General features: G+C 41.9%; 1 protein-coding gene across 3 annotated transcripts in view; it reads right to left on the bottom strand.

Annotated features, from left to right (window-relative positions):
• Nucleotides 1-12,194, bottom strand: part of LOC117338082 (putative ATP-dependent RNA helicase TDRD12) — a 113,838-nt gene that overhangs the window by 53,526 nt on the left and 48,118 nt on the right. For all 3 annotated transcript variants that reach the window (XR_004534959.1, XM_033899272.1, XM_033899274.1), the window contains 4 exons: nucleotides 5,162-5,307; nucleotides 4,389-4,529; nucleotides 1,764-1,825; nucleotides 1,294-1,384 (listed from right to left, as the gene is read on the bottom strand). Coding sequence is in view for 2 of the 3 variants with exons in the window: in XM_033899272.1 (XP_033755163.1) it covers nucleotides 1,294-1,384; nucleotides 1,764-1,825; nucleotides 4,389-4,529; nucleotides 5,162-5,307 (440 nt within the window). In the remaining variant the exon portion in view is untranslated. The remainder of the gene's footprint in view (nucleotides 1-1,293; nucleotides 1,385-1,763; nucleotides 1,826-4,388; nucleotides 4,530-5,161; nucleotides 5,308-12,194) is intronic.

Genomic DNA, 12,194 nt, shown 5'->3' with positions numbered 1-12,194 from the left:
TTCCGGTGCTAATACACATGGAAATGGCGTGGTTATCAATAAAAAGTAAGTAGGCCGATCAAACAGTATTTTATATGTTCAATAAAAGGTAATGGTTCTGTTACGTTATCCATGCAATCTGTGTAAAACACAAACGGTTACCGGGTATCTGATTTGACATGAATAACTTGTTATTTTGTCGAATTCCGTTTTATCGTTTACCTTTTGCAAACATGACTTGGACATCAGATCGTTCTTGAAGTGACTAAGTGAAAGAAACTTTATCGTGACTGTATATCGGCAAAACTAAACCAAATTACAAGTAACATAAGGAAACATTACATATATATTTACATGTATTGACCAGTCTTCACACTAAACTGATGAGCGACAGAGCGAAGTTATAATGATTATATAATGTTGACAAATATTGACCAAACTTTTCACAAAAAATGATAACTCGCTTAATTCGAACACTCGGATAACTCGAAGTTTTGTCGTGGTCCCGTCGACTTCGAGTTAACGAAGTTCCACTGTATTTATAATAAATAACTTTTCAGTGCTATTCCTTCAGAAAAATATATTTATTACATCTGATTCTTTGGTCGCTTCATCAAATAATGCTCCAGATCAAATATGATCAAAACACCTTTATTTACACAGCAGATGGATTTAGAGACCTAACTATACCTCTGTTTACCCTGCTGGGCCCCACACCATTTACCCTCTGGAACCAATCCCTTGTTTACAAAACATTGAGTTCCCATCTCACCTAATAATATCCCAGAGCAAATTTGATAGAATGATTCAAATGTTCTACATTAGTAGTGACTTAAGTCAAGAGGCCCATGGGCCTTAAAGGTCACCTGAGTTTTGATATATTTTAGTATATTTGACCCCTGTGACCTTGAATGAAGGTCAAGGTCATCAATTTGAATAAACTTGGTAGCCCTTCATCCCAGCATGCTACAAACCTAATATCGAGTCTCTGGGCCTTTTGGTTATCAATAAGTCATTTAAAGATTTAAGCATATTATTTGACCCCTGTGACCTTGAATGAAGGTCAAGGTCATCCATTTGAACAAACTTGGTAGCCCTTCATCCCAGCATGCTACAGACCCAGTATCAGGTCTCTGGGCCTGTTAGTAACTGAGAAGAAGTTGAAAATGAAAATGTAAATTGTTTATGATGCATGATGCGGGACAAAAGGCGATCGCAATAGGTCAATTGAGACCTAAAAAAGCAGACATAAATGACCATATCATACTTTCATCAGTCCTTAACACCAGGAGAACTAGTAATCTGTGACCTTACCTTCACCTCTCCACTATTGAATGCTTGTTGAGAAGCTTTACAATCCACGTCTGGTACTAGGGCATGTCGAGCTGTACACTTGTTCTGGTACCTGGACAAATAAAAAAAAATTAAATAAATCAGCAACAAGTATGCAAAAGACTACATTTTTCCTTTTAATTGTTACCCAAAAACTCTTTCTTTTCTTAATCCGATAAACTGTCACCATTTTGCATTATCTATGATGGTAACACATCGAAGGGTTGGTGGGGTAAAGGTGGAAAGGTGAAAGGACATCAGCATCATTTGACAAATGAATGAGGGGCATTATTAATATGTTAAGGTTTTTTACTTTACTCATGAAATTATACGTACATAATTATTAAATTCAAACAAAATTGAAATTTAAGAAATTATCCTAATTTTTGCTGAATTAGTTATGTATGGAGGATTTACTAGCCATAACTCCACACACATGGCAGTGTTCATACCTGCATGAACCATAGGCTTTTAAGGCCACACACAACTCCTTTTCCCCATCACAGTTTTTTTGCTGCAAAAAAGAAAAGTTAATAACAATAAATCTTACGAAAGTATAGGCTGATAAAATCATTGCAAAAAAAAAAAAAAAAAAATCAACACAAAGAGCATTTGAAAACAGATGTATCATTTGTGTCTATATCCTCCTAGTAGTTAGTAGGAATGGGGAGCTATCAGGGATCATTATACTACTGCCTGACTAAAGGTATGGACAGCAAGCATTCCCTTTCATCCACCCTTCAGATGTGTTACTCCAACAGCATTCCTGGGATAGATACAACAGCCAACTCCATACATGCTAATTTGCATGTGTCTTATTCAGTATCAGTATTTTACCTGTAACCTATACCTACAAACATTTACCCGTTACCCAAACCTACAAACATTTAACTGTTACCCAAACCTAGACATTTACCTGTTACCCATACCTACAGACATTTACCCGTCACCCATACTAAGACATTTACCTGTTACCCATACCTACAAACATTTACCCGTCACCCATACTTAGACATTTACCCATCACCCATACTTAGACATTTACCTGTTACCCATACCTACAAACATTTACCTGTTACCAATACCTACAGACATTTACCTGTTACCCATACCTACAGACATTTACCCGTTACCAATACCTACAGACATTTACCTGTTACTCATACCTACAGACATTTACCTGTTACCCACACCTACAGAAATTTAACCCGTTACCACACCTACAGACATTTACCCGTTACCATACCTACAGACATTTACCTGTTACCCATACCTACAGACATTTACCCGTTACCACACCTACAGACATTTACCTGTTACCCATACCTACAGACATTTACCCGTTACAACACCAACAGACATTTACCCGTTACCACACCTACAGACATTTACCTGTTACCCATACCTACAGACATTTACCTGTTACCACACCTACAGACATTTACCTGTTACCCATACCTACAGACATTTACCCGTTACCACACCTACAGACATTTACCCGTTACCACACCTACAGACATTTACCCGTTACCACACCTACAGACATTTACCTGTTACCCATACCTACAGACATTTACCTGCTACACATACCTACAGACATTTACCCGTTACCACACCTAGACATTTACCCGTTACCACACCTACAGACATTTACCCGTTACCCATACCTACAGACATTTACCTGTTACCCATACCTACAGACATTTACCCGTTTCCACACCTAGACATTTACCCGTTACCACACCTACAGACATTTACCCGTTACCACACCTACAGACATTTACCTGTTACCAATACCAACAGACATTTACCCGTTACCATACCTACAGACATTTACCCGTTACCCATACCTACAGACATTTACCCGTTTCCACACCTACAGACATTTACCCGTTACCACACCTACAGACATTTACCCGTTACCACACCTACAGACATTTACCTGTTACCCATACCAACAGACATTTACCCGTTACCATACCTACAGACATTTACCCGTTACCCATACCTACAGACATTTACCCGTTACCATACCTACAGACATTTACCCGTTACCACACCTACAGACATTTACCCGTTACCACACCTACAGACATTTACCTGTTACCCATACCAACAGACATTTACCCGTTACCATACCTACAGACATTTACCCGTTACCCATACCTACAGACATTTACCCGTTACCATACCTACAGACATTTACCTGTTACCCATACCTACAGACATATACCCATTACCCATACCTACAGACATCTACCCGTTACCCATACCTACAGACATTTACCCGTTACCCATACCTACAGACATTTACCCGTTACCACACCTACAGACATTTACCCGTTACCACACCTACAGACATTTACCCGTTACCACACCTACAGACATTTACCCGTTACCACACCTACAGACATCTACCCGTTACCACACCTACAGACATTTACCCATACCTATAAATATTATCATTATACCTCATGTTTATCAGTGCCTGTGATTAGCTGAGAAGTATCACATGGAAGGGGGATTTAAACATCATATCTCCCTGGACCCCGTGCCCCCATGGCGACCCCAACATTCTGTCGCGAGGAGTTGTCTCTCTTCCAGTTGTTTACAAATGGCGGATGAACAGAAACGCAAATGTTTTCTTGCAGTCAAAGAAGCAGAAAAAGATAAAAATTCTTCAAAACAAGATTTCTCAGAACACGAAAATAAAACAAATGTACACGCCAACTGTTTCCAAGAGTTTCTAAAAAGAAACTGTCAATAAACACCTTACATGGAATCGTATCTATTGAGCGACCGGAATCAAAGGGGTTTGTGATAGAAATAATATTTCATTTCCTTAGTTTATTTCTGAGTAGCAAAATTCATTACTGATTATTTTTCAGTATACACACAATTTATGGCCCTGGGTGCAGGGTAATATGAAGGTTTGTTTATCCTCACTTTTGGGTAAATAAACCTTCATAATACCCTGCACCCAGGGCCATAAATACATAATATTGACCTGTTACCCATACCTATAGACATTTACCTGTTACCCTATTTACCCATTTCCCATATCTGTCAATATTTACCTGGTTTATACCCATGACCATAGAGTGCAGATTACGAGGAATTTTGCTTTTAGTCCTCTTGAGCAGCTGTAAGATAGTTTCCACCTGGCGACCACTTTCCTCTGTGATAAGGATGTAAGATGTTGGCTCTATATCTCCAACCTTAAACAATAAAACTAACATTGAATTTCATATATAATGCAAAGTCCAACTTGTCCAAAATGTGAATGGCTGAATGATTATATAATGTTTTCTAAAAGTTATTTTGATCTTGTTTAAACAAGAGGCTCACCAAAGGCCTATCTCACTCAACATGATCTGGATTTTTAAGTCATGCAAGTACCATATTTATCCTCAAATAAGCCCACTTCTTCAGAGTTAGAGTGAAAGCTAAGTAAAAAAGTTTGAAGAACCACTTTTATCTTGCTATTTCATAATTAGTTGATTCTGCAAAAATGAAGTAGGGGGCATATTAGTAGACTGGAGTTTATTTGTGGGCGGAGCATATTTTGGGCAGGGACTTATTTGTGGGCAGGGGCTTATTTGTGGGCAGGGGCTTATTTGTGGGCAGGGCATATTTGTGGGCAGGGGCTTATTTGCGGAAAAATATGATTGTAATTTAGAATGTAATTAATCATATCATATTGCAATAGAAATAATTATGATGATGATTTAATATTTTCTTGTCATTGAATCTACGGCTGCATAAAGGTCTGTTGATTTTATCCAATATAAATGTACTACTTTTACTTCACAAAACAAAGAAATCTGGTCAGCTGGAAACATGTGCCTACCTTTTCTTTGATAGAGGAGTTGTAGTAGTACTTGCTCATAGTTGAGAGTCTATTTCCAAACTTTGTCTTTGAGGAAGGCAGGTCATAGTGGATGATGGCAGTGGCATCCACAAGTTTCAGTTCCTCCACACTCTCATCCGTACAAACTGTGTAAAAATCATTATTTTCTGAGTAATAATGTTTGATATTTCATAACAAAAATTATGCAATAACAAAATTTTTAAATATTGTATCAAATGATAAAGAAACCGAAAAACATATCTGTGTCTTACACCAGACCTACGTACAACAGATCTGTCTTACACCAGACCTACGTACAACAGATCTGTCTTACACCAGACCTACGTACAACAGATCTGTCTTACACCAGACCTACGTACAACAGATCTGTCTTACACCAGTGCTAGTTACTAAGAATTTGTCTTACACCAGTCTTTTAAAATTACTGAGGATCTGTTCTACATCAGTCATACTTACTGAAGATATGTCCTACACCAGACCTACTTACTGAGGACCTGTCCTACACCAGTCCTACTTACTGAAGATCTGTTCTACACCAGACCTACTTACTGAGGACCTGTCCTACACCAGTCCTACTTACTGAGGACCTGTCCTATGTCAGTCCTAGTTACTGAAGACCTGTCCTACACCAGACCTACTTACTGAGGACATGTCCTACACCAGACCTACTTACTGAGGACCTGTCCTACACCAGTCCTACTTACTGAAGACCTGTCCTATGCTAGTCCTACTTACTGAAGACCTGTCCTACGCCAATCCTACTTACTGAAAACCTGTCCTACACCAGTCCTACTTACTGAAGACCTGTCCTACGCCAATCCTACTTACTGAAGACCTGTCCTACGCCAATCCTACTTACTGAAGACCTGTCCTATGCCAATCCTACTTACTGAAGACATGTCCTGTGCCAATCCTACTTACTGAAGACCTGTCCTACACCAGTCCTACTTACTGAAGACCTGTCCTACGCCAATCCTACTTACTGAAGACCTGTCCTACGCCAATCCTACTTACTGAAGACCTGTCCTGTGCCAATCCTACTTACTGAAGACCTGTCCTACACCAGTCCTACTTACTGAGGACATGTCCTACACCAGTCCTACTTACTGAGGACATGTCCTACATCAATCCTACTTACTGAGGATCTGTCCTACACCAGTGCTGATTACTAAGGACCTGTCCTACACCAGTCCTACTTACTGAGGACATGTCCTACACCAGTCCTACTTACTGAGGACCTGTCCTACACCAGTCCTACTTTCAACGGATCTCTCTTACACCAGTGCTAGTTACTGAGAATTTGTCTTACACCAGTCCTACTTACTGAAGACCTGTCCTACACCAGACCTACTTACTGAGGACCTGTCCTACACCAGTGCTGATTACTAAGGACCTGTCCTACACCAGTCCTACTTACTGAGTGTAACGTAAACTGAGCGTGATTGCTGATATTTGCACGAGAAGACAGACTACAATATATACAAGATTTATTTACAATTTGTACAAGCATGTATCTTAACATTTATTTATAAACACGCTCATTACACAATCTTACATACAACACACTCTGATACATTCATAGACACATAAGCATAAATACATAAACATAGACACATAAGCATAAATACATAAACATAGATACTCTATTCCCTACAAGTCTCTCAAAGGCCACCACAGTTGAACATCGAGTCCACACAGTTACGTTGCTAAGCAATAGATGAACATGAATGTCTCCATCATCGGTCCCTCAGAATCCAATCAGTGCCGTCTTATACAGCGGAACAAAATCACACACGCAGTGCTCAATATACATGTACTGAACATGGTCAGCATCCACAACAGGGAATCAACGTTATAGTAGAACAGAATCTCTACGTCTGTAATGATGATCCAAAGACGTTGAATATATCAAACAACTGTGACGTCATCAATAACTATGTCACATCTCTGCCGCGATGTGTATCACCGCTCAGACATACCACGCAGGTTATGTCGGTCCATCCTTCCAAAACAGGGAAGGTTCACAACAGGCATACAGTTCATAGGACGAGTAGGATCTCGTAGTACATAAATCAGTACAGCTATTCGGCCCTCGGCTCTAGGCCTCCATACCATAGGTGGGTAGTGTTCATGGTCTCATCAATTATGGTGTAGGCCCATCAAGCTACAACAATATAGTAATTACAATTTACTTTACAGTTATATTTTATGTATTAAACTATTTAAACAATATATATTCCACACTACATATAAGCAAAACCATACTTGTAAACATACTAGATACTCGCGCTCATTTACCGACGACACACAATACACCGCACGTGCCTCACTACCACTAGGTCACGCCTAACAATACAGGTAACATTCAGCGACTATAAAACACTATAAACACACTCAAACTGGCAAATATAACAACAGACAACCTATTGATAACGTTATGGGGTAATATTGGGTTATATTTGATGGAAATACTTACCCCAATCTGTAGTTTGGGCGTCGAACAGGGCTACGCTCCAAATACCCGCTGCTAGGTTTTTTACCTGTCCGCCTGTACTCCCGCTTACCTGTTGCTCATGCGCACACACCCTGCCGCGGTCTCAACAGTTGAGAAACGGCGCGCAATTTAAAACTCTTAAAAACAATACTAAGGACTAAAACAAATACATACAAGTTACAAATACTTACATACACCAGATATGGCATGTGACAACACGCCCCAACCAGAAGAATAAACGTTGTGGAGCTACTTTTATTCTCCAAAAAGTCACATGACAGAGTTTCCTAGCCATCACATTCTACTGAGGAAATCCGCACCAACGTTTTCACATCCTCTGATTGCACGTATTCGGAATTTGTACGGTTGTAGTTGCAGTGCCCATCTCATTAACCTCGCATTCACACCCTTCATCTTGTTCAAATATATAAGTGGTTGATGATCCGTCTCCAACACGAACTCCTTCCCATAGATGTATTTTTGGAATTTCTGAATGGACCACACTACAGCCAAACATTCCTTCTCAATCACGGAATATGGGCATTCACTGGACTTCAGTTTTCGGCTAGCATAAGCCACCGGAAGTAAATGGTCTCCCTCCATTTGCAGTAGAATACCGCCTATTCCCTTATCTGACGCATCGGTCTGGAGAGTGAATTCCGCTTCCAAGTCAGGTAACTTCAGTATTGGACTAGATGATAGAAGCTTCTTCAGAGTGTTGAACGCTCTCTCATGAGTGTCCTGCCATATCACCTTGTTTGGCATTCCCTTTCTTGTCAGGTCAGTCAATGGAACAGCAATAACCGCAAAATTAGGGATGAATTTCCGGTAAAATCCGGCCAGACCCAGAAAAGATCGCACCTGCTTCTTCGTCGTTGGTCTCTCCGCTTCGCTGATTGCTTTGACCTTGTCCGGGGTTGGTAGCAATCCTTGCTGTCCAACAATATGTCCCAAACACTCTAGACTACCATATCCAAGCGCGCATTTACTTGGTCTCGCTGTCAATCCAGCCTCTCTCAGTCGTCTGAACAATTCTGCAAGTACTAAAACGTGCTCCTCCCATGTCTTCGTGTAGATAAACAGGTCGTCTATAAAACTCTCTATGTTGGTCATTCCCCGAAGAAGTTTCCTCATCAATCGACAAAAAGTCGCTGGGGCGTTTACAAGACCAAATGGCATGACTGAGAATTCGAATAATCCAACAGGTGTTGAAAATGCCGTTTTCTGTCTGGAACTCTCTGACATAGGAACTTGCCAGTAGCCTTTACTAAGGTCAAGACGGGAAAAATATTGGTGACCCGCAAGTCGCGAGAAAATATCCTCGGCGTCTGGCATCGGTTCGGCGTCAAATACGGTTATCCGATTCAGGTGACGATAATCGACGCAAAACCTATTCGTGCCATCTTTCTTCCTTACGATCACAACCCCTGCCGAATAAGGAGACTTTGACGGGTGAATAACTCCCATCTTCAACATCTTGTCTACTTCATCCCTGATAGTTTCCTTCATGTTGAATGGAATGTTGTGAGGCTTGACTCTAACTGGTTCGGATGTTGTCGTCTTGATGTCATGCTCAACTAACGATGTATTCCCGGGCATATCAGTCAGAACATCATCAAATTCCTCCATCAGTTCTGTCAAATCCTTCCTTTGTGGTTTAGTCAACAGCTCAGACACTAATACATCTTCAGCTGACTCCTTCCTCCCCAACTGAGGCATCGTAATATCCTCCAACAGACCATCTTCGTAATCAACCGTCTCCTCTTCCTCTACCATGGACACACAAACAACAGACATAATTCCGGATTGCTGACATGCAGAGTTCTCTTCCCTCTCAACGTATCTCCGTAGGAGGTTGGCATGCACAGTTTTCACCTTTCCATCAATGTCGACCTTATAATCCATTGAACCCATCTTCTCTGTAATCCGGTATGGTCCTCGCCACTGCATCTCTAACTTGTTCCTCTTCGTTGGCAACAAAATCAAAACCTTCTGGCCAACATTCAGTTGTCTTTCCTTAGCCTTCCGGTTATAGTAAGACGCTTGGCGGATCTTCGATGTCCGAAGTTGCTTCTGGGCCATCTCACAGGTGTCTTCTAGCTTTGCCTTCAGGTCAATGACATACTGGTAGGTAGTCTTTGTCTCAGGATCCGGAACTTGTTTGGTCCAAAGCTCCTTTAAGATCATCATTGGCCCTCTGACAGTACGACCATACAGCATCTCAAATGGTGAAAAGCCAAGACTCTCTTGGGGAACCTCACGATACGCGAATAGTAGTGCGTTGATATATTTATCCCAATCCCTGGGTCTTTCAGCACACATCCGACGAAGCATTTGTTTAAAAGTTCCATTAAACCTCTCGACTAGGCCATTACACATCGGATGATAGGGTGTTGTGGTCAACTGGCGAATAGATAGTAAACGGCTTACCTCCCTCATGAGTTCTGATGTGAATTGAGCTCCCTGGTCTGTGAGTACCTCGCTTGGGACACCAACACGACTATAAATATCGACCAGTGCCTCGGCGACACGCTCCGTCTCGATTCCTTTCAATGGTATGGCCTCTGGATATCTTGTGGCATAATCCACTAGTGTTAAGATATAGCGGTTCCCACGGTCTGTAGCAGGTTGGAGTGGCCCCACCAGGTCAATAGCTACGCGCTGAAATGGCGTTCCAATGAGTGGCATAACCCCTAACGGAACCTTGGTCACCCTGCCCTTGGGAAATGTCCGTTGGCAGACATCACACGAGCGACAAAATCTTGTCACATCTGACGTCAACCCAGGCCAATAGAACTCTGATAATATCCGCTCGGTCGTCCGTTTCGCCGCTAAATGGCCAGACATCACAGAATCGTGAGCCAACTTCATCACAGCAGGTCTCAACTTGGTCGGTACCACCAGCTGCTTAAACAGCCTTCCCTGTGCTGATGATGGACTCTGAAACTCTCTGTATAATAGACCCCTCTTGACATAGAAATGAGACTTACCGCCATCTGATCGTATCTTCTTGTCATCATTCCTCGCCAATTGCCATAGCTTCACAAGACTGTCATCAGCTTGCTGTTCAGCTTTGATCTCATCAGGAGTAGCAAAGTTGTCTGCAGTAGGTACATTCAATGCGCGATAGGGTCGGTTCTCCTTCTGCCGTTGAGCCCTTGTCTGTACAGCAGCAACAGCTTCCACCTTCCAATCAGTATCTGGATCTCTAGGCTGTCTCGCACCCTCGATGTTTCCAATAATTACATCATACAGTGGATTGTCCATACACCACGCCACGACAGAACCAACGTAATACGGTGTGTTGATAAAAACAGTAGCAATAGGAACCTCCAACTTAGAACCATCTGCTAGCTTACATGTTAGGGTCTCACCAGTCATCTGCTCTTCGCCAACTAAACTCCGCTTGATTACCACTCCAGAACATCCAGTATCCCTTAAAACTGACACAGGAGACTCATCAACACGGCCCTCTACAACCGGCATCTCATCAGACTTAGGAATCTTCACATAGCAGGATATGTTTACTCCAAAATGCTCGCTACGTCTACCAGTCGTAACTCCAACTTTCCCACTACTTGATTTCTTCGGACAATTGTAAGACATGTGGTCTGGTTTCTTACAAATGAAACAATGTTTACCTCCAGTCTGTCCCTTCTTAGACTCCTTGGCATCAGAATGAGAATTGGAAGATTGCTGGGTCTTCATGCTTGACGAGGTCTTATCAAACTTCCGGGCTGGTCTTACAAAGTTAGACGCGTTCCCTCTAGCCTCAGCGAATTGGTCAGCTAATGTTGACATCTCAGCAATACTCTTGGGAATCCTCTCCTTAAGGAAAAGTTTCAGCTCATTCCCACACGCCTGTAGGAATTGGTCTCTTACCATCAGGTCTCTCAGGCCATCATACGTCTTATCAACGGATGCCATCTCCATCCACCTAACGAGGTCGCTCTCAAGCCGTACCGCGAACTGCGAAAAGGTCTCGCCTGTTTCCGGTCGCCCACTTCGGAATCTTTTCCTAAAGCCATCCTCGGTCATCTCGAAACGCTTTAACAAGGCTCCCTTCAGCACATCATAGTCAAGACTCTGATCAACAGGCAATCTAGAGAATACGTCCAGAGCTCTTCCCTTCAACAAAACACTAAGGTTCGAAGCCCATTGTGTGGTCTTGTTCCATCCTTGCGTTGTAGCATACCGCTCAAACCTTTGAAGGTAGGAATCAATATTATCCTTCCCCTCCTCAAAAGTAGGAAGTTTCGGTCCCCTCGCTGATACAGAAGGTGACTTACCTTGATCCATTTGTGGTTTCCTCTCCTCCTTCTCTAATAGTTCCATCTTTCTTGCATGATCTCTAGCAGCTCTTTCTTCTTTGTCCATCTCCAAAGCACGTTGCTCCTTCAATATACTCAGCTTAATCTGCTCCACTTTTTGCTGTTCGTCCCATTCCTTCTGCTTCTGTTCCCGTTCACTCTGTCTCTCATCTCGCTCTCTATCCTGCTCATCTTTGACAAACTTCTG

The sequence above is a fragment of the Pecten maximus genome, chromosome 11 (genome assembly GCF_902652985.1).
Source record: "Pecten maximus chromosome 11, xPecMax1.1, whole genome shotgun sequence".
Taxonomy (NCBI): Eukaryota; Metazoa; Mollusca; class Bivalvia; order Pectinida; family Pectinidae; genus Pecten; species Pecten maximus.
This window is presented reverse-complemented; position numbering and strand designations above follow the sequence as displayed.